Below are 24003 nucleotides of genomic sequence, written 5' to 3' on the forward strand. Positions count from 1 at the left end.
TTTTTTCTCTGTTCGGAATTCCCAATTGGGTTTCCTTCCTTCAGCTTTCTCTTGGATTCAATTCTACGTTCAGTTACATACCACTATAATGTAATAAAATGTTTCAATTCTATGTTTCACCTTCAGCTTTCTCATTCTTGTGATTTTTACTTAATTGATTTATTGGTTTGTTAAATCCATGGGTAATTATCCATGGTTGAATGCAGGGATTAAGAGTCTGTTTATATACACTTTTTCTTGCATTCACCTAAAATACAAAACAAGCTCAAAATATAACTAGTTTATTAATTCCACATTGGTATTCAGTTAATTTTTGTCTCTATTATTTGAGGAATGGGGGTAGTTATGGAGAATTGCGTTCAACCATATATGGAAAATGTGTTTCTCTATAATTTGAAACAGAGTTTCTTGTTAAAGATGTTAATGGCTATTTTAGTGTTGTCGTCTTTAATAGTAGATACTGATAGAGATTGACATGTTTGTTACAATTGATGTGCAGCTTAATAACTTTCCTCTAATATCTAAAATTGGTCTGTGAGAGAGATTATAGATTGAAAACTCACATGGTGTTTTTTGCGCGTGGTTTATGAAAAAGGAAAGGAAATAATTATGTTAAATTTACGTACACATATGACAGAAAAAAAAACAAAAAAACACATTAATATCTCCTATGATGCAGAGGCAGATTACAGTAATCATTGTTCATGCAAAGGAGATCAGAATAAAATTAGAAGCTATGCAAGAAGAAGACCGATCTAAACCTGGTATGCATTCTTTTTATCATAAAAGAAATGTTTTGATCCTTATTCAAAAGTGTTTAATTCTACGTTCAGTTACATACCACTATAATGTAATAAAATGTTTCAATTCTATGTTTCACCTTCAGCTTTCTCATTCTTGTGATTTTTACTTAATTGATTTATTGGTTTGTTATATTCCTGCAGACAGAATTTGATTTTTAGCTAATCCAAGGTCTTCTTTCTCGTCCAGATTCTAGGTAGTCATCTTTTTCCCTAAATAATGCAAATATTGAGTTATTTGGGGTTAGACGTTTCTTTGGATTTTATTCCTTTTAGTGTACTTGTTTATTTTGGTCTTAGAGGTCAAAGTCACTCTACAAATAATGGGTTTTGTACATAGTTTGCTTTGTCCCACAATCCTACTTTGGTACTATATAGTCTCTTCACATTGGCATAAACCAAAAAGGTTTTTCTCTTTAACATCCTGCTGTCTGCACAATTATAATTTGAGACCCTCAGTTTGACAAAATATTTAATTTTTTGTGCTACTTCAACATCACCCAAAAGAATCGTTGGGACAGTTGCATTAGAAATCAGATTTCTATTGTTAACAATATATTTTCCTTTGCTAATGCTGGCCTTATCTCTTTTCACCATTCAGATTGTCGAGCTTAGTGGGGCTGTAGTTTTGTTGAAATACACAACTAAGCCACAGTCATCAGCTCTGGGATTTTGGGTTTCTTGCTCTCCTGATTTTCTTAACATCTCTACTTGCTTACTTATTACATGGGTCCAAGGTTTGTGATTACATTTTTTCCCAATTATATCATTTTATTTATCTAGAAAAACAATAGAAAGTATATGTCTTACCAGATATGCCCAATATCTGAATGACCTTGTAATGCTTTTCATGTACTGTGATGCACCATTAATTTTGTCTATTCTTTATTTCAAATTCCCAAGCCCTTTGAAATTCATTTCCAGATTGTGTATAAGTAAGTTCAAAGGGGTTTTTCTTTGAAGACTAAAGGTCTAGTCTTCCACCCCTTTGTTAATTTTTTCATTTCTTAGGTTTTTTCTTCATGTTTAGGCTACTTTTCATTCTACAGTAGTGTATTAATCTCCCAACAACAACTCAAACCCTTGTCTTATTATTTGCATATTATTGTTATCAGCATATTATTGTTTGTATTTCTTATCTTATGTTTCTTTGATCCAGCTTGATAATGTTTCCGCTGGGTTAACTGAATGGAAAGGCCTCCTTTGAGACTATTGGACGCGTTTTAAATCATACTGTGAGTGTACTTCTAATGTTCATATTCATCAGGTGTGACATCTGTTTTCGCTCAAGACTTGGAATTTGTTGATCTAAAATTCTAACTTTGTTGTTATGTTGTATTTGGCAATTGTGAATATTTTTCTCCATGCACAGTTTATGTTCACGTTCACAAATTCTGTAATTTTATTTTTGGATCTTTACTCATGAAATGGTTTTTTATGGTTGTAGGTTGAGAAAACGTTAGAAAATAAATTTGGCGATTTTTTATTTGCTTATTTTCCAGATCAGAGTCGGGTTTGTCCAAGGTAAAATATTATATTTTTTGGATGGAATTAGAATTAACTAATAAAATGTTGAATGACATTTTGCAGGTTCTGCTACATAAAGGTTTTCTTATTTTGTTTGGTAGCTTTAAAAATGGTGAGTTTGTCATAGGAGGATATTAGAAAATGTTACTGGATTAAGAGTAGGATACCAATCTCTTATTCGTACCAATCTCCCAACAACAACTCAAACCCTTGTCACAGATTTTGCTCCAACCAAAGAGTGGACCTCATAATAAACCACTTCACCACTCTAGCTCCCACTCCTCAGCAAATGTGAGGAGAACTTGGTCTGCATATTGCGGAACCTACTAGGATGTGTAGCAATTTAAGCTCAAGCTAAACCAAGAGAGCATGAGAGAAAAACCTTGCCTTCCAACAAGGATCCAATCTCAAAAAGACACTTTTAGGCTTAGAAAACCTTGCCTTCCAACAAGGAACCAATATGAAAAAGACACTTTTAGGCTTATATAAGCCTTGCTGCCAGTTCTTAAAAAACCGTAGGGCTATTACTCTTGATTCTGCTTAGATTACTCTAAGTCAGAACATCATTCCAGTACAGAGCAAGAAAATTATGCCACCTAGATACCACCTTATACAAGGCTTATTCCACATGCCAACAATGTGGTTCTGCTATGCCTCCTGGATGGTTTAGCTGGCAGCACATCAACCTCTGACCACAGCTTTTCCACCCTTGGCAGTAAATAAGCAAAAAAAAAAACCCAACTTATACTGCAGTTAAGCATAAGGCTTGCTTAGATTACTCTAAATCAGAACATCATCCCAGTACAGAGCAAGAAATGAAAATATTTAGTCTCAATTAATTATCTCTTAGGTTGTTGATTGTTGGGATATGATTTATCTATTTCTCTTTCTCAACTTCTCTTAGTAGATATTATCTTGAGCAAATATTTTTAAAACAAACTAATATTTTTGTATGATTTTTGTATTATAATTTTGACTATACTTTTAAAATTACAGGATGTTGCTTTGAAGGTTTTAAACAGTTTAGGATTATGTTTGTAAGAGGTAAGTCTTTCTGAAATAGATTTAAGTATACTCATATGCCCATTGCAATTTATTAGGATCTACATTATTTTCACTAATTGGTGGCATGTTGAACCTCTTTTACTAGAATACTTGGGTCTAAAATTTGCTTTATTTTTTGTGAATGGTATTAACTGAAATTACATACTATATAGACCTGTAGTTTATGATAATTGTTTGTATAATTGTTTGTTTATATCATAATGGAGAAAAGTAGATTAGGAAGTGATTGATGTCCTCCATAGAACTTATATAAGTCATTGATGTTGTCAAATAATGCAATAATTTATGAAACTCTTTCTTATTAAGAGATATCTTTATATTGGTTTAAGAGATGCTTTGTTCATAGATATCATTTTTTAACACAATTCATTGTTACATTACTTGCTAGTTCAAGGTGAAGTAACTTATAATACTCTTTTTTAATACATTAAAGGGCTAAAGGCATCTTTGTGGCAACTTCAATCTTTAGTACTGTGATGCACCATTAATTTTGTCTATTATTTATTTCAAATTCCCAAGCCTTTTGAAATTCATTTCCAAATTGTGTATAAGTAAGTTCAAAGGGGTTTTTCTTTGAAGACTAAAGGTCTAGTCTTCCACCCCTTTGTTAATTTTTTCATTTCTTAGGTTTTTTCTTCATGTTTAGGCTACTTTTCATTCTGCAGTAGTGTATTAATCTCCCAACAACAACTCAAACCCTTGTCTTATTATTTGCATATTATTGTTATCAGCATATTATTGTTTGTATTTCTTATCTTATGTTTCTTTGGTCCAGCTTGATAATGTTTCCGCTGGGTTAACTGAATGGAAAGGCCTCCTTTGAGACTATTGGACGCGTTTTAAATCATACTGTGAGTGTACTTCTAATGTTCATATTCATCCGGTGTGACATCTGTTTTCGCTCAAGACTTGGAATTTGTTGATCTAAAATTCTAACTTTGTTGTTATGCTGTATTTGGCAATTGTGAATATTTTTCTCCATGCACAGTTTATGTTCACGTTCACAAATTCTGTAATTTTATTTTTGGATCTTTACTCATGAAATGGTTTTTTATGGTTGTAGGTTGAGAAAACGTTAGAAAATAAATTTGGCGATTTTTTATTTGCTTATTTTCCAGATCAGAGTCGGGTTTGTCCAAGGTAAAATATTATATTTTTTGGATGGAATTAGAATTAACTAATAAAATGTTGAATGACATTTTGCAGGTTCTGCTACATAAAGGTTTTCTTATTTTGTTTGGTAGCTTTAAAAATGTTGAGTTTGTCATAGGAGGATATTAGAAAATGTTACTGGATTAAGAGTAGGATACCAATCTCTTATTCGTACCAATCTCCCAACAACAACTCAAACCCTTGTCACAGATTTTGCTCCAACCAAAGAGTGGACCTCATAATAAACCACTTCACCACTCTAGCTCCCACTCCTCAGCAAATGTGAGGAGAACTTGGTCTGCATATTGCGGAACCTACTAGGATGTGTAGCAATTTAAGCTCAAGCTAAACCAAGAGAGCATGAGAGAAAAACCTTGCCTTCCAACAAGGAACCAATCTCAAAAAGACACTTTTAGGCTTAGAAAAACCTTGCCTTCCAACAAGGAACCAATATGAAAAAGACACTTTTAGGCTTATATAAGCCTTGCTGCCAGTTCTGAAAAAAGCGTAGGCTTATTGCTCCTGATTCTGCTTAGATTACTCTAAGTCAGAACATCATTCCAGTACAGAGCAAGAAAATTATGCCACCTAGATACCACCTTATACAAGGCTTATTCCTCATGCCTCCAATGTGGTTCTGCTATGCCTCCTAGATGGTTTAGCTGGCAGCACATCAACCTTTGACCACACCTTTTCCACCCTTGGCAGTAAATAAGCAAAAAAAAAAACCCAACTTATACTGCAGTTAAGCATAAGGCTTGCTTAGATTACATTATTTTCACTAATTGGTGGCACGTTGAACCTCTTTTACTAGAATAAGTGGGTCTATAATTTGCTTTATTTTTTGTTTTTTTGTGAATGGTATTAATTGAAATTACATACTATATAGACCTGTAGTTTATGATAATTGTTTGTATAATTGTTTGTTTATATCATAATGGAGAAAAGTAGATTAGGAAGTCATTGATGTCCTGCATATAACTTATATAAGTAATTGATGTTGTCATATAATGCAATAATTTATGAAACTCTTTCTTATTAAGAGATATGTTTATATTGGTTTAAGAGATGCTTTGTTCATAGATATCATTTTTTAACACAATTCATTGTTACACATTACTTGCTAGTTCAGGGTGAAGTAACTTATAATACTCTTTTTTAATACATTAAAGGGCTAAAGGCATCTTTGTGGCAACTTCAATCTTTAGTCTTTAGTTGTCGTTGGTTCAGAACATGGAATGGTTTCATGTAAATCGTAGTTGGATGTACGATAGATGCTATATTGGCAGAGGGGGTTTAAAAGAAAGTTTTGTGAATGGGGTTGAAGAGTTTGTCATTAAAGCTTGTCAACAACAGTCTTATTTGAATGAAAGGGAGCTTAGATGTCCATGCGATAAATGTCAATGTACAAAGATTTTTCCAATTGAAATGGTCAAGCTTCACCTCTATAAAAACGGTTTCATGTATAATTATCATGTTTGGATTCATCAGGGTGAACAAGTGCCACATGTTAATGACAATGACGATCACGTTCGTGTTTCAAGTAGTGATGTACATGTGGATGAAAGTGAACAATTTGTAGCAATGCAAGACATGGTGCACGATGCTCTTGGGCAACATGACACATTTGAACCATCTAATTTTAATAACAGAGAGGAGCCTCCCAATGAAGAAGCTCAGAGATTTTATGATCTGTTGTTAGAGGCTAATGAGCCATTGTTTGTAGGGGCTGTAGATTCTAAATTATCAATGTGTATGAAATTGTTAGCTTGCAAGTCTAATTGGAATGTTCCTAACCAATGCTTAGATTTTATCACAACAATGTTGTCGGATGCTACACCAATAAAAGAGGGTTTGCCAAAAAGTTATTATGATGCTAAGAGGTTAGTGTCAATGTTGGGGTTGAAGGCTAAGAGGATAGATTGTTGTGTAAAAGGTTGTATGCTTTTTTATGACAATGAATATGGGAAAAATGATGGACGACTACTACAGTGTAAATTTTGTCATCATGCACGATATCATGACCCAAGAGTTGGAACAAGTAAAAGAAAACCAATTCCTCTGAAAAGAATGTTCTATTTTCCTATAATTCCAAGATTACAAAGATTGTTTGCATCTATGCAAACTTCAGGACAAATGACATGGCACTATGATAATAGAAGACCTTCGGGTGTGCTACGACATCCCTCAGATGGTGAAGCTTGGAAACATTTTGATCAATTACATCCTGAATTTGCCGCTGAGCCACGTAATGTACGACTTGGTTTATGCTCTGATGGATTTAATCCATATATTCAAGCATCAGCAAAACCTTACTCTTGTTGGCCAGTAATTGTCACCCCATATAATCTTCCTCCTGAAATGTGCATGTCTAGACCCTATATGTTTTTGAGTTGTCTCATTCCCGGTCCACATAATCCGAAGGCTCATATCGATGTTTATTTGCAACCACTTATCGATGATCTTAAAAAGTTGTGGAGTGGTGTTGAAACATACGATATTTCAAGGAAGCAAAACTTTATGATGCGAGCAAGTCTAATGTGGACAATTAATGACTTCCCTGCATATGGCATGTTGTCTGGTTGGGGGACTCAAGGTAAATTGGCTTGCCCGTATTGCATGGAGCACACAAAGGCCTTTAGATTAGAACATGGACAAAAAAATAGTTGGTTTGACTCACACCGTAGGTTCTTGCCTAATGATCATACATTTAGGAGGAATAAAAAGGCTTTCAAAAAGGACAAAGTTGAAATGGGTGGACCACCACCTATGTTGACATCTGAAGAGGTTTGGAATATAGTTAGGAATCTACCAACAGTCATAGATGAGCCTCACAGGTCGAAATTACCAGGTTATGGAGAGTGGCATAATTGGACAAAAAGAAGTATCTTTTGGGATCTTCCATATTGGAAAGATAATTTATTGAGGCACAATCTTGATGTTATGCATATAGAGAAAAATTTCTTTGACAATATATTTAACACCGTCATGGATGTAAAAGGTAAAACAAAGGACAATGATAAGGCAAGAAAAGACCTAACATTGCATTGTAGGAGACCTGATTTGGAGTTAAAGTTGCAAGCTAATGGGAAGATTCTAAAACCAAAAGCAAATTACACTTTAACTACAGGGGAATCAAAGTTAGTTTATCAATGGATAAAAGAACTTCGTATGCCTGATGGTTATTCTTCAAATTTGGCAAGATGTGTGGATGTAGACAAGGGGAAGATGCTTGGGATGAAAAGTCATGATTGTCATATATTCATGGAGTGTTTACTTCCTATTGCATTTCATTCATTACCAGTGCATGTTTTGAATCCACTTATCGAAGTTAGCCATTTCTTCAAAGATTTGTGCTAGGCAACAATAAAGGATCATGACTTAGTTAGAATGGAAGAAAATATTTCAATCATTCTTTGCAAGTTGGAGAGAGTATTCCCCCCTGCATTCTTTGATTCAATGGAACACCTTCCAATTCATCTTGCAAATGAAGCAAGACTTGGTGGACCAGTTCAATATAGATGGATGTATCCATTTGAAAGGTATGAAAAATATTATTGTTATTATGTCAAAATAATTCATTTATTTGTCTAAATCCATCTCCAATTTACTTAATTATAGGTTTATGGGTGATTCTAAACGCTCAGTGAAAAATAAGGCTCAAGTTGAAGGATCAATTTCTGCATCTTACTTGCACCGAGAAACAATTCACTTTTGTTCCCACTATTTCAAGAACTTCATGTTGTCACCACGAAATCGTAGAAATGAAATATCTCGTGGAATTGAAAGTTTTCCATCAATGTTATCCATCTTTAACCAGCCTGGTCGTTCTTCAGGAAAAAAGTTAATCCATTGGTTCAACCATAAAGAATGGAACTCTGTCCATGTTCATGTTTTGATCAATTGCAACGAAGTAAAACCATACCTCGAGTGAGTATATCAAATAATTGACTTCAATTTTTGAAAAAATTGATCCTCTAAATAAACCATTCTTGATTGTTTTAATATGTTTCACAGTTCATTCTTGCAATCTAAACAAATAAGCTCATCAAATGCATCAAATGATATACATGCACATTTCCCTGAATGGTTTACGGGTCAGGTATGATCAACTCAATGTGATTAAGTTATGTCTTATTTAACCTAAAAAAATATAGATAAGTCAGTATCTCTTGCCTTTGTAGGTTACAAGTGAGCCTTTAAATGTAAGAAACATACACTTAAGGGAATTATCATATGGCCCTTTCACATGCGCTAATGAATGGCACACTTACTTCGTCAATGGGTACAAATTTCACACTCATGCATGGAGCAAGGGGAAAAAAACAATAAATAGTGGTGTTTATGTAAAGGGGCTCACGGAAGGAGGCCATGATGATTTCTATGGACTCATTGAACACATATATGAGCTAGAGTACAATTCTTCGAGCTCCCCGAAGAAAGTGGTGGTATTTTATTGTCAGTGGTTTGATCCATCACATAGAGGTACAATAGTGGATCCTAAATATGGAATTGTGGACATTCACATCGAGAAAAGGTATTTACCCTTTGATCCATTTATCCTTGCACATAATGTAAGACAAGTATATTATGTCCCCTATCCGACATCAAGAAAGGACAAAAAAAGTTGGTGTGTTGCAATTAAAACAAAGCCTAGAGGTCGCATTGAATCTCTCGATATGGAAGATGATGTTCCTTACCAAATAGATGAAATGTCTCATGTAAATGAAGTAATTGAAGTTGAAGGTATTTCAGGATTCCAACATTCGCAGGTTCATGTTGAAGAAGTGGACGAAGATAATGAATTTCAAGATTTTCAAGAAGAGGATAATGAAGAGGAGTTTGAAGATAGTGAAAATGGGGACACTGAAGATGATTATACTGGAGAGGATAGTGAAGATGGGCAACTTGAACAAAATGATTCAGAAGAAGACAATGAAGAACATGAATTTGATGATGATTGAATTATGTGCTATGAATACATTATGGGATTGTTACTGTTGCTATTTTCTTGTTTATGTAATAACATAATGATTCTTCTGTGAAAGAAACTTTTATTATGTTGTGTGTTTTTAATTGCAGTATGTTCCTTTCATTTATAATTGATAATATAATTTTTTGGTTATAGATGTCTTCAGGAGGATGTGACCAACCAAAACCTTACTTATCTGGTCAAAATAAGGGGAAAAGAGTAATGAAGCGTAAAAGGCCACGATATGTGCTTAAAGTAAATATTCCACCCCCACCAAATGCACCTATTACACATGAACCTTCCCCATCCCCAACTCCTGCACATACATCTTCTCCTACCCCAGGTCTCACGCCTATCTCTACAGCTGCATCTTTTCCATGTCCTAGGACTGCAGACATACCTTTTCAATCAAGAAGAGACATTTCTCCCACCACATCTTCCCCAACCCCAGTTGTGGCATCAACGCCTTCTCCATCAGGTACAGGACCCTCAACATCATCAGTACCATCACCATTGCCAAGGGTTACACCATTATCAACACCCTCACCGCTATCAGTGCCTTCTAGAATCAATGATTGTGCTATTGGGGAAGGTGCGCAGATTTACCGTGATAGAGGTGATGCAGAATCAAACAATGAGGATGACACTCTCTCAGTTGGTCATGCTCTTCCTATGATTTCACCTTATGGTAATGGGTAAGTAAAGACCATAAATAAAATCTTTCACATTATTTCTTTTATCAATTTATTATCTAATAATTTCTTTATTACTTGTTTTTTTAAGGTTTCATCCATGTAGGGTTGCATCACAGGCAATCACATTCATCATTAAACAACAATATTGTCAACCATGGCTTACATGGGGTTCAATGACTGATGAAGACAGAGAAATCTTCTTCAAACGTTTTAAAGTATTTCTTCTTATATTTAATATTAACAATACTTGTTATATTATACATGTTGCATTTAATTAAAATGTCAATTTCTTTTGGTATTTGGCATCTTCCATAATTGAATTCTCAGTTATTATTTATTTAAAGTGTTGTATTAAAAAATTCTTCACTTTTTTAACTATAAATTTTGTGTTTACATAGAAAAAAGTCTGTTGGAAACCTGAACATGAGGAAAGGATTAAAAAAAACTTCCACTCAAAAGCCGCACATAGGTTATCTGAAATGTTCATGGAAGGTAGAAAAAATGGGAAAAAGCCTATTTGGATGTTTGATGATGTCTGGACTTCTTTGCTATCTCAGTGGAATTCACCTGACTTTCGTTCCAAGTGTAGTCAAAACCAAAAAAACCGAACATCTGACACAGGTGGTTCTTTACACACAGGTGGCTCCATTAGTACACATGAGCATGCCATTCGCATGGTATGTATTCACGAAACATATAAGTTACATTGGACTTTGTTTGTAATTGGTTTTGAATTATGTTTTATGATTACATATTATTCTATTATACAATGTTTGAAGGTTAGATATTTGATAATACTACATTGGATTATATCAAGTTTAAGAAGTTGGATGGTATTGTTTTGCATAAAAATAATATTATTTATGTTTGTTGTTTATAGGCAAAACAGTTGGGTCGTCCTGCATATATTGATGAGGTATTTATGCAGACTCATATACGAAAAAGTAGTGGTGAATTTGTTGATGAAAGATCGAGACGTACACACGTGAGTTACATTTTGTTGTTATTTTAGTTATATATTGTACATATGACATTATTTTTGTGTATCAATAATAGGAAGAATTTCAGAGTAGACTTTCCCAAGTTAGATCAGAGGTTGCATCTGGATCATCCCCCATAGATTCTGCAGAGGAAGACAGAATTAGACTTGAAAGTTGGCTTCTTGCAGCAGGTGGCAAGAAGAAAGGTCGAATCTACGGGGTTGGAGACTTGGCTCATAACTTTAAACGTGGTAATACTCTCACCTATAATCAACCTTCAAGTTCCTCTGAGGATTCACCAAGCATTTTGTTGCTAAAGGAAGAAGTTCGAAATTATAAGGAACACAATGATAAACTCACCGAGCATGTGAATCATTGGTTAGTATCATTCTTCCTTTCCTTCCTTCCGAAGCACGAAGTTCTGTTGCTCAACAATCTCAACAAGTATTGTCGCCACAAGAACCGCCAAGGCAAAAGGAACCACCTACGCAACAACAAGATGACGATAATCATTATGCAGATTATTAGGATTATGTTTGTAGTTTTTTTGAACAACAAATTACATTACAAGTTCACTTGACTTTTGAATTAGGATCTTTAGTTATGTTTCAAGTTTGTTTTGATTTTTAGATGTTTCAAGTGGACTTGACTTTATATTATGTTATCTTTTATATGATGAGACTTTAATTATGTTATATTTGAATTTGAAATTAAATGTGTGTTGGATATGTTAAATTATACAGGTTTTAAAAAAGGCATTCATTTAAATGTATGAATAGACATTTTGATGGATGCATGATTACATACGGAATTACCTACGGATTGATGTTCGTGGGTATTACCCACGGACGGAGGTTCGTGGATATTACCCACGGACGGAGGTTCGTGGATATTCCCTACGGACTGATGTTCGTGGGTATTACCTACGGACTGATGTTCGTGGGTATTACCCACGGACTGCTGTTACCTACGGGTTCATATTTCGTAGGTAAATTACCGACGCCAACATTACATACGAATTTTTTTCCGTGGGAAATCCGTAGGTAATGTTGATTTACCTACGGATTTCTGCTGTTACATACGGATTTTGTCCGTAGGTGAATCGGTTTTTTTTTGTAGTGATCATTTATACTATGCTTTTAAATGTAATTTATAGTATATTATCAGATAACATGTAAAATTTTAAGAAGTCTATTGTGAGACTATTTGGAGAGATTGTATTAATAAAATATGTTTTTCTCTTCACAAAATTCATTACTATGTTCAATTGCATAACAATAGTACTGACAAAATGGTAAAATAGGGTGGAATACAATGCTCTAATGTGGTTTATTTACTTAACTTTATGATAAAAAAATGAAACATTGATCTTCCATATGCTTACTTCTATACCAATTTTTGTAATCAGATTCTGTTAAAACTATTAGTTTATTCTTACTTCACTTTCTTCGAGAAAAAGAGAAAGGGGAAAGATAGAAAGATTATATGATTTTGTGTTGCTTTCTATGATTGCTCTCTAGTTATACCTCATGTCCATTGTTACTAGTGCCTTAACTTAAAGAACCTATTCAATATGCAATTGTCCAGTAATTTTGTTTATAAGAAAAAGATTTGATATACTTGAACAGTTTAATCATCATTTATTATTGATTCAACATAAAATATGCATCTACTCCTGATAAGTGCTTAAATCAAATTAGTTTGATAAGGTCAGAGAATAATTTATCAAATTATTAGTCTTGACTATACAGGTAAGAGAATAATTTGTCAAATTATTAGTCTTGACTATACATAAATTTAAAATAGGTATATTATTAGTTACAATTTTCCACTGCATAATAAAAAGAAACAATCGGGAGTTCCTATTTATAAACTCAAATAAAAAATAGGAATACGTTCCAAATCACCCTTACTTTTCTTATTTACGTGTAACCACCTATAAATATCTACAATATTTTTTTTATCAGCAATAAATAATATATACAAATGAACCACTTAAGGAGTGATTCAACCCATTTACAAAGAAACAATGACACCCTAACAACATAACACCTTCCAGACAACTACTCAAAATATACTAACTCTGCCAAAAAGCAAACTCCAACACCAAAATAAAGCGAATAAAGGCATACTAGAGGATAAGACACTAGTCAGAAAAAGAAAAACAAGCAGAGAGATATTTAGAAGAGAATGAAGACAAAACCTTCAATTGAGCCAAAGAGAAGATATCAGAATAATCCAAAACTCCACTTTTAAAAATAATCTTATTCCTAGGACTCCAAATTTCACTAACCACCCCAATCCAAATATTCCCCATCCCTAATAAGATCGACTCCAGAACATTACACAACCTGAACTACAGAAAATTGTTTGTGTTGGGCCTATCGTGCCACCCGCTATCGGGCCGCTATTGGACCACCCATAATATATAGTCCCACGCACGAGTTGGCAGTCTCGGCGTGAGGGGGGTGTGTTGGAGATGCCACATCGACTAGAGATTAGAGCCTTTCATTGTATATAAGTGGGTGCAAACCTCAACCCTATGAGCCGGTTTTATGGGGTTGAGTTAGGCTTAAAGTCCATTTCGTAATATGGTATAATATATAATAATATATAATAATATATATAATAAGGAAAATTATATTATATATATAATATAATATGTATATGTTGCTTGGTGAATCGATTTTGATTTAACTTCAAAGTGAATAATAATATGTAGTTGTTGTGTCATAATGTAATGTAACGTTTTGCTTACATTCATCACAATTATTAAAATCCTTACAAGAACACATAGTCCTATCCTCTAAACACTTATCAAATTCCTTTCTGACTAGGCTTCAATTTCTTAGCTTATCTTAGGTTTGATTAAATTCCTCATATATGTCATATATATATAAATAAATTATTGTGAATGCCTTATAATGTCTCGTATATTGCAAATAGATTTTGCAATTCAAAAAGTCATAATTAGAAACCAATGTGATACAATTCGAGTAGCAAAGAAGATGATCAAGGACTCAAGAGACAATTCACACTGTGAGCCGTCATCTCAACAATCAAGTCAATGTCCCACCAAATATTAAATGGACCTCACTAGAAGAAGAACTTGGTATAGACCAGAACATCAACTGTTATTTCTTTTGGTGTTCTTAAAAGACAAAAACATGTTTGTAAATAATTTAGGCTCACTTTTGGGGTCCAAATAGAAAAATAGGCTAGAGTAAGTTCACATAGCATGAAAGGGAGTGTACATAGAGAAATAGACTTGTACCAAGCCCACTTTTTCAAGACAAGGCACCTAGAATTAGGTTTTTTAACCTACCTTCTAGAAGCTATGCCTAAAGGTGCAGTTTTGACCATGGTCAACACCCTAGACAACCTTGCTCCCTTGTCATTTCTACCCTTCACCCATCTTGCCCACCAAGGCACCCCTTCCTATAAATAGAGTTTCTGGCCCCATGTATTTTGACCTACATTTTTTAATATAGCAAAGGAACTATGCTTGAGTGATTACTGAGCTTTGTCTCCTAAATATATTGGGTCTTATCTTGAATATGTGAGCATTTCAAGTGGCGGCTCTTCCTTCACTTATCTTGGAGTTTCCCACCCTCCAAGTGGCGTGATCATCTTCACCATTCTTCTCCATAAGCTTCCTTAATCTCATCTCTTTTTTCCATCCTTCCTTGCACCATTTATGTTACTTGTTTATGTTCTTGTTTGTGTCATTTTCTTTTGGTCATCTTCATTCATCCTTTACTTCCATTGTTCTTAATTTCCGTCCCTTGCATCATAATCACCTTATCTTTGTGTTTTTCTTTTTGCCTTTATGAAGTGAACCTTCATACTTACTTAACAACTTGGTTAAGTTCGTGTCCAGTGAGAATCTTCTTAGGGTTCTCACCTTAAATTGCTAATCTAAAAATCATAAACAAGATCAACCAATTAAAATGTGCAATCCTAAAATCAACTCACATCACGTGTTCCAAATCCCAATTCAAATTACTAAAAAATCTCACTAATTGATATACATAGAAAATCCATGATACAAATAAAATATGAACTTCAAAGGTCATTAATCAACATGAAAATATATTAACAAAAAATAATATATAGAACCTAATTTGATTTATCAGACAGAACATGCTAAAAAAAACTCCAAATGGTATGGCAATTGAGGTAGAAATTTCAATCTAAAAACCTACTTTCTCTTTAAATAAGAAATATTACGAGATATAATCAGTTATAAAGTGACATTATATACAAAATATGTAAAAAACATTGAAAAATAAGCATGTTAATATAAAAGAAGGAATATCTTAAGATTAGAAAATAAATTGAAATATTCAATATTTTCCCAAATGCATTATTAGAAATTTTTTTCTAACAGTGATAATCCTCACTTTGGTCGCTCCCTCAAGTTCAACAAAAAAGAGAACCAGGACATTATCCTATTTAGGTTAAACTAAAAAAAATAAACAAAACAAACTCCAATTTCCACTAATTAGCAATATTGTTTATTAATTGCATGATTGATAAACATTAAAAAAATAGTGTTGATGGTAGCAAGTGATGATTACCTGTAGGATAGTTCCACTAATAGAAGCTTGTTTCTGTTGCTTCTGGGGTATCCATTTGAAGATTGACTCTACTAAGTTTTTCATAACTAGTAGGAAGATCATGCTTGGTTGTTTACTAGTGTTCATCTACTATGTTTTCATAAAGAAGCAAACCACTGTAAAAAGGATTGTAAGAAGACAGGCTATCTCTGTAAAGAGGGCTTTGGAAGATTTTTCATAAATAATTTTATTATATAATATATGTTTTAGTTTAGAATGATTTGATATTTTACTTTTCAAAAAATTTGAATAGACATTTGAATGACTTAATTGTCATTACTCATGGATTAAAATTTTAAATTTAATAAGTGACTGGAGCTAATTTTATTGAAAATTTTTCTAGAACGTCGAAAATAAAACAGAAATATAGTGACAATTTGTCATGTAAAGAAAAATTTCACAATCAAAACATGAGAACTTCACATAACAAATGAATGATGACACAAAAGAAACCAAGATACACAATATAAAAATACAAGGACAAAAACACAACATAAAAGCAAAAGATATCTAGTGACCATATCCAATTTTCCATACCAGCCTTCCATTTTTGCTTTCTCGGGAAGCCTAAACCTCCTCAGGAACTCCCCATAGCTTCTCTCAACGTGGTGCCACCTATCATATTTCTCTTCCTTCTCTCTCCACTAATCAGTAGCCTCCTCCTTCTTCCACTTCCACCTTCGCCTCCTCCTTCTTCTCCATTAATTTCAATTTTACCCCAACATCATTATGTTCTATTTTCGTTTCCCTCCACAACCACATATGTTTTTGTTTCCATTTGTCAACAATCGACACCCTTCCATTCCCTTCCACAACTACATTTGTTTCTGTTTTCCTTTGTCAACAATCAAAGATCCTTCCATTTTCCTTCACAACCACATCTCATGTTGTAATAGAGTTAAAACTAAAGAGAGAAAATTACAAAGTAAAAACTATAAAACTAAAAAGTGAAACGAGACAAACTGAAGAGATTTTTGAACTGTGAAAGCTTTGCCGGAAGAAAAAATGCACTGCCGGAAGGAAAATGCTTTCAGGCAAAGAAGATGTTCCTCCACAACCACATCTCATAATAAATAATGCTCTAAAAAAGTTAATACTAAAGTGAGAATACTATAGAGGAAAACTAAAAGTGAAACAGGGCAAACTGGAGAGATTTCAAAGAGATTTTCAAAGAAAAATGCACCGTCGGAAGAAAATACTCTTAGCAAAGAAGATGTTATGTATGCCTCTTATTAAAAAATGAAGATGGAAAATATGTTTTATAGGGTTAATGTGTCATCTAAAATTGATAAAAATATATAGTTAGAAAAGATGGAAAATGAAAATAAAAGAAAAATTATGAAACTTTGTTGCGGTTATCTATTAAACCCCAAAACTTGTCAAGGTTTAAAAAACCTCAGTCTCACCAGAGGTTTTGAAACCTCTTTTAATAAACCTCTATTAAAATCAAATATTTTTTTTAAGTGTATTAGCAACATTCGATTCGGTGTTATATATATATATATATATATATATATATATATATATATATATATATTTCTTTTACTCTATGTACCCCTCAACTTTTAAAAGTATGATATGCATATTTCTTTTCCAAATAATCACAGAAAAATAATTATAGATCCATTTAAAATACTTCGATAGAAATAGAAAGATAAGAGAAAAATTGAATCAAAGGAAAAACAACCTTTTCATTCATAATTCTGAACACAGTTTCATGAGAATTAAATTGTACATAGTTTTATGAGAAGTTAACATACCTTGATTGAGCGAGAGACACTTCTAAAAAAAATGCAAGCTAGATGAAATCAAATTTGTGATGAGAGCTTGATGTTTTTCTGTTTTGATTGAAGCTTAGTTCTAGGGTGTTTAGAATTTGTTTAAAGTTCATTCTTAATCCTATGCACAAGATGAATCAATCTATTTTAAAAAGGGAAAAATGTTTCTCTAAGCCAAGAGAAAAACAATCGGTTGATTTCACAGTTTAGTCGGTTGTTTTACACTTAGCTTGTTTGAAGGTTTTCAAAACTGTTTTTGACTTGGTTGACTAACTGTCAAAACCAATTCAACCGGTTAAAACGACATTTCAACCGGTTGATTATCACATTTCTTAACAGCTTTTAAAAAACCTGTTAAATCTGTTTTCAGTTGATTTAAAACTGTTTTGTCTCATGATTAACTACCTAAAACGACTAGATTTAAGAGTTATAAATATGATTTCTCTCAATATTAAAAAATACACAGAAAGTAAGATTGAAAACGTTTTTTAGAAGAGATTTGATTCAAAGTTGATGTGAGTTGATTTTAGGATTGTTCATTTTTTGTGTGACACTTTACTTAGATTGGGATTTAGAAGATTCTCCTGAAGAAATATGAGCCATAATTCACAAGTGACAAACGATTAGAGAAATAGAAGTTAGTAAGAAAAAAAAAACACTCTCAAGTTTGCGCCACTTATGGAGATATCACTCAAAGAAAATTTTCTTCCCTTAACAAAGGTCTTTCTTGAGGTTGAAATACTCTCAAATGAAAAAGGTCAAAGCCTTAAACACTTGATCTTAAAGGAAACCACCACAAAACTTAAGGAAAAGAAATAAAAGACAAACAAAAAAAGCTTAAGTAAGAAAAGCTAAACCAAATTCGAGAAAGAGATTATGACAAAACTTGAAGAAAGACAATCAAGAAAAAGGGACATAAAAATGACTCAAAGATACTTACTAAACTTTTAACAATGAAACATTTTTCTTTAAAAATTGCTAAAGCAAAAGGATAAAAATTCCACAATGGTTGAAATCAATTTGCCAATCAAGTTGAATCCAAATTTGGAAAATGTTTTTCTTTAGAAATTGATTCCACAAATTTGCGTTTTCACTTTTTTTTATAATAGTTTTTGAATTATGGAAATGAAATGTCCATAGTTTTAATCATGCATAATTTCCAATAACTCCACTTTTCACAAAATTTTTGGGATTCAATATAATTGAACACTTGAAATCTTTTGTTTGGAACTTAAATCTACTTCTACTAAAACAAGTTTCTAATTACTTCTCAAACTTTCAAAATTAAAAGCAAAGTAAGTAGAATCAAAGTAAGGACTCCTAGAACACTAATGAACATAACTCAAAGCAAAAGACAAGAACGCAATAAGACACAAAATAACCATCCAAAAGCGAAACAAAGCTATGGAAAATAAAATGGCTGAATGAAAATTGCAAGGAAATAAAGGGCTGAAAATTAAATTGCAAGAATGTAAAGACAAGAATTTAAAGGTATTTGAATTTAAAGACAAGAAATTAAAGGTGTTGGAATGTAAAGAATGTAAAGTGCCAATCAACTCAAAGCAAAACAAGCTCAAGAAACAAAGCTCTTATACCACATGATGTGAGTTGATTTTAAGATTGTTCATTTTTTGTGTGACACTTTACTTAGATTGAGATTTTAAGCAAGAATATGGTGAGAACTCTAAGAAGATCCCCATTGGACACGAACTTAACCAAGTGGTTAAGTAGGTCTGAATGTTCACTTCACAAGAGCAAAAGGAAAAGACAATTACAAGGTGAACATGATGCCAATAGGTGCGAAATTAAAGAACATGAAAAGGAAAGCCAAATAGAATTTTCGAATGGAAACAAGGAAACAAAACAAGAACATAAAAACAAAGAGTAAAAATGGAATGACAATGAAGGAGAAAGCTTATGTGATGGATTTGAGAAGTGGAACACGCCACTTGGAGTGTGGTTGGCCTCCAAGATAAGTGATGGTAGCCACCACTTGAGAGCTCTCAATTACTCACAAGATATGACCTAAATGCTAAGAGAAATTCAAACCTCACTAACACCTCACACAATTTGTGCAAAGTAACTCATCTTGTATTAATTTCAACTTGTAAAATACACTAGGTAGGCCTCCTATCTATAGGGGAAAGATGATGTGATTCCACTAGCACAATTAGAATGATTCTTGACATTCTTAGGAATCATCTTGAGTTGGTTATGAGATAGGCACTTTATCATAGAATTGGATCAAGGTTCTATGAACAAGAACTCACCAAAACTAGTGCCAAAACACAAACTCATATGGAAGTTCCAATTATTGTCAAATTGAACCGATTAAAATGAGAGGAAAAGCAATTGCACCGAATAGAATTGACATAGAACTGAAATGAATCGATCAAAATGAACTAAAAGGCAAGAAAACTGAAAAGAAGTGCTGGAAATGTAAAAGCACCGAACCAAAATCAAAATAGAAGAAGAACAGCAGCTGGAAAATGAAAATGCCGAACCAAAATACAAGAACACAAGCTTAAGACATGAATATCAAAAGAGAAGGAAGGAAGGAGAAGAGAAAGCTCATGAAGATGAAAGAATGGTTGGATGATCACGCCACTAGGAGGATGGAGACTCCAAGATAAGTGTGCAAGCCGCCACTTGAGGTAACCATGGAACCATCAAGATAAGACTAGTGAAGAAGGCACAAAGCTCTCCAATGCTCTCTCAAAAATTGAGTATAGTTTCTTTAGTTTAAAAATCAAATCTGAAATGTACAAGGGCAGCACCTTTATTTATAGCCTAGAGGTGCTGAAAATCAAGCTAAGAGAATTCAAAATTCCCTCCTAAAAACAAATGCAACCGGCGCCTAAACCAAGTCAGGAGGAAGGTGTGATCTCTTCTCTCACTTTGGCACCTCCTTATTTACTCCTACACCTATCTACTAACGCACCCCGCCTCCTAAGACTCCTAACTAAAGACTAAAAGATGCTTTAACAATAGAGGTTTCTAATGTTTCCCTCTAAGCACCTTCAACCAAAGAAATTACAAAAAGAGAAAATAAACGTCCCCTAGCTCCTAAAGCTTTGAACATGCTTCTTGTAAGCCTTTGAGGTGGGCTTTGACCTCCATGGGCGTCCTCCATTTGAGCCTCAACCTCTTCTTGCTCTTGATGATTGGCCTCCATGTCCACTTGAGCTTGATCTCCATCAAAAGAGCCTTGGAGAACAAGCTAAAGGGGTAGGATGGGAAAAGGGAAAAAATAGGCAGCCTTAGGGTTTGACTAAGTCAAACCCGTATCCTAGGCTTGTCCTTCTAGAAACTAGGTCAAAATGTGTTCCAAAAGGGCTAGGAACAAGCTAAAATGCTACCCACACCCCCTATTATGATAAAGAAACCTTATTCTAACCTATCTTTGCTATTTTAACCTTGAGCCCAATTTATTTACATAACTTTTCTCTTGTGGAAAAGACCAGAAGGAATAACTTCTTATATTCTGGTTTATAACTTCTTCTTCCGCTAATGCTTTCTCAAGGTTTGGTGGGGCTCGACTTTGTATACTGAGATGAATGACCTTTTTGTGAGGTGTTTGATGTGTCCTTAGTCATCTGCTGGTTGCTTTGGTTTGTATCAAAAGTTTTGCAAGATTGCCTAAAGGTTGTGCATGGGTTCAAGAACTGATCTTAGGAGCTTTGTGATTCCTGAAATACCAGGTGTAATCTGTTCCTTTTTTATTCTTGTACCGCCCTGGTGGTCGGGTGTGATGACGTGGCACCCTGCTACAGTATAGGCGTGTTGCAAGGCGCCAGGTTGGCAAGAGGGAAGGAAGTCGGGGGGCTCGTGTAGTCGCCAGTTGTTATATTGGCGTGTTCCGAGTTCCAGCTTACCAGGATCGGCGATCGCCAGGTTAAAGATGAAGTCGCCAGATGAAGGAGATCGCCGGAGTGAGCACATCGCCAAAGATGAAGGAGAAGCAGATTATGAAGGCGGCCGGCGAGACCACAGGGAAGGTGTATGAAGGCCCCTAACTCGCCAGTTCCAGTAGAGATCGCACTCCCAAGTTCGCTATGCACTGGGCAGTACCATGCATACGTAACTTAGCCAAAATGAGAGTAGAAGCAGCGCCAAGTCAGGGAGCCTCCAGATGATGGCACGTGTACAGTTGGATGCGAGCCACGTGTCCAAGTCTGTAACTGCCAGGAGAGAGAAAGCTACCAGGTATATAAGAGTTCTTAACAAACTTTTTGAGGTACGCACGTTCAGTTTAGACACTTTACGCTTGCGAGTGATAGAGCTGACTGTGAGAGAGGATTTGCACGGTTCTTGTTCTCTTAGTATTTGGTGATACCGTCACTGACTTGAGCGTTGGAGTGCGATCGGCCGCAGCGGCGCCGTGCTGTTTCTTTGCAGGTTCTTGAGGTAGATCCCGAAGAGGAACGGAGGTGAGAAGCGGTGCGCACGTCGATCCTTTGACGAGGCAGTTTCCAGCGTTCCGGTCGACAGGCAGGATCAATTCTTGTAATTGTTTCCTTTCTGTACTTGTAAGTTTGTAAACTTGTAAGGTCAGAGGTTGTTCTGACTGTAGTTGTGTGAAAAGCAAAGAGGGTGAGTGTTCTTGTGTGGTCAAGATCACCTCTTTGGGGTGTTGAGTGTTTGTAATCTGTGATTAATTGCTAGTGGAACACCAAATGGTTTTTCTGAGGACTGGATGTAGCTCAGGGGTTGAGTGAACCAGTATAAATTGATTGTGTAATCTCTCTTTCTCTTACTCATTACAAACTGTTTGATTTGATTTTTGTCTTTGCTGCTATAAACAACCGGTTAAAACGAAATTTCAACCGATTGTTTTTCTGCAAAAAGTTTTAATTGCTTTGATTGTTTGGCTTCCCCGATTGCTCTTTCTGTGATTGTTGATAAATCTTCATTCTTAGCCAATCTTTGCGAAAATCTTTTGACAAACAATTCACCCCCCTCTTGTTAAGCCCATTAATTCTAACACTAAGCATAATTAGTAGGTTCAAGATTTGTTTCATAAAAGTGTATTAGAAGTTGAAAGTGAACTTGGGATTTGAAACCATAGTTGACTAGTGCAAGCCTTATTATAACTTCATCCATACGTAGTATATTGGTGCATAATTTTAAAATAGGTATAGTTACCTTTCTAATCTCGATATTTAGGGCCAATATTCAATTTATTACGGTGATTATTAAAAAATTCAATTTCATCCAAACGTTTTTTAAAATGTATTTAAGTTGACCCCTTCTGTTAACTTTGGACTAATATCGTTAAGTGTTTCTGATGGGGCACAGACAACTACAAACGTAAACTCTGATCTGTTGTACACATAGAAAAAAACGCAATGACCACATCAAGAACTAGCTTGTTGGGTCCATGATGATGCTTCTTCTTGTGAGTAACAATGGCACCACCATCATCATAATCTCCATCATTGTTGTTATCATCTGCAGAAGAACCCTTGGACGGTGGAGGAGATACCAGCCTTCCAAACTTATCGTAGTGAACCAAACTGAGTATGGCAAACAAGGAGTCAATAAAAGATCTTGAGAAGGAGTTGGAATCCAAAGAGAGGTTTTTTTAGAGAAATGAGGTCCCCAATGGAAGAAGGTATCTCACACTTGAGTTGATTAGAAGAAAGGATCAAAACTTGGAGTGTGTCCAACATGGTGATGGAAGAGGGTATGTTTCCTCAGAGGTTGATGGAAGAAAGATCGATGTAGGTGAGGTTGGGAGAGTGGATGTGTTTAGGGAGAAACTCGACGAGGTTGGCATGGGAAATGGTGAGGGATTGAAGGTTGGAGATGTGAGAGAGGAAAATGTAGGGAGCAGAGACTTTGATAGTGAGGTTGGAGTGGGTGAGGTTCCTAAGGTGGGAGAGGGAGATGACGGAGATGTTATGGAGGCTATTGACGAAGGTGAGGGAGCGGAGCATGGAAGCGAGTTGAGGAGGGAAGTTGAGGAGGAGGACCCCTAATGTATAGGACAAAACCAACCCCTAAATTTATTGAAAGGTGTCATCCAGCTTTTTCCCAACCACCAAGTGCCACAAGCTAAACCAAATATCCAATTTTATCTAAATTTGTAGGGAAATAGTAGGATATTATTAACTCACTCTGCTTCTCCTAGTAATGTCTTTGTCCCATGCATGTCTTTAAAATTACAACATTTCTTAATTCAACTCCTCAATTTTTTTTCATCCCTCTTAATTTTCTTCTACGTATCTTATCTGAATCGGCTTAGAAAGTGAGGATTATAACATGAATAAGCTTGTCTTACACAACAAACTCCTCTCTTTTATTACTATAATCATGCAAGAAGATATAGATTCAAAGATAAAGTTAGTCTTCACGGACCAAGGTCACTTGAATACAGTCAAATATACACAGGTCAATCATACGAACAAAACAT

At 34.6% G+C, this 24003-nt stretch overlaps 1 protein-coding gene and 2 long non-coding RNA genes across 3 annotated transcripts; all 3 read left to right on the plus strand.

The window, feature by feature from the left end:
* Window positions 1-844: 844 nt before the first annotated feature.
* LOC137816873 (uncharacterized) lies at window positions 845-2324 on the plus strand. Its single transcript, XR_011081897.1, has 3 exons — window positions 845-997; window positions 1960-2035; window positions 2248-2324. It is a non-coding gene; the product is annotated as an uncharacterized lncRNA (long non-coding RNA).
* Window positions 2325-4157: 1833 nt separating this feature from the next.
* On the plus strand, window positions 4158-10199 carry LOC137816882 (uncharacterized). The gene is made up of 3 exons (XR_011081898.1): window positions 4158-4243; window positions 4456-4532; window positions 9673-10199. It is a non-coding gene; the product is annotated as an uncharacterized lncRNA (long non-coding RNA).
* A 112-nt stretch (window positions 10200-10311) lies between these two features.
* On the plus strand, window positions 10312-23569 carry LOC137816874 (uncharacterized). The gene is made up of 4 exons (XM_068620033.1): window positions 10312-10888; window positions 11092-11196; window positions 11268-11569; window positions 23203-23569. The coding sequence occupies exons 1-4, from the start codon at window positions 10691-10693 to the stop codon at window positions 23567-23569; spliced, it is 972 nt and encodes a 323-aa protein (XP_068476134.1). The 5' UTR covers window positions 10312-10690.
* Window positions 23570-24003: the final 434 nt, after the last annotated feature.

Source organism: Phaseolus vulgaris, unplaced genomic scaffold, assembly GCF_000499845.2.
Source record: "Phaseolus vulgaris cultivar G19833 unplaced genomic scaffold, P. vulgaris v2.0 scaffold_12, whole genome shotgun sequence".
NCBI lineage: Eukaryota > Viridiplantae > Streptophyta > Magnoliopsida > Fabales > Fabaceae > Phaseolus > Phaseolus vulgaris.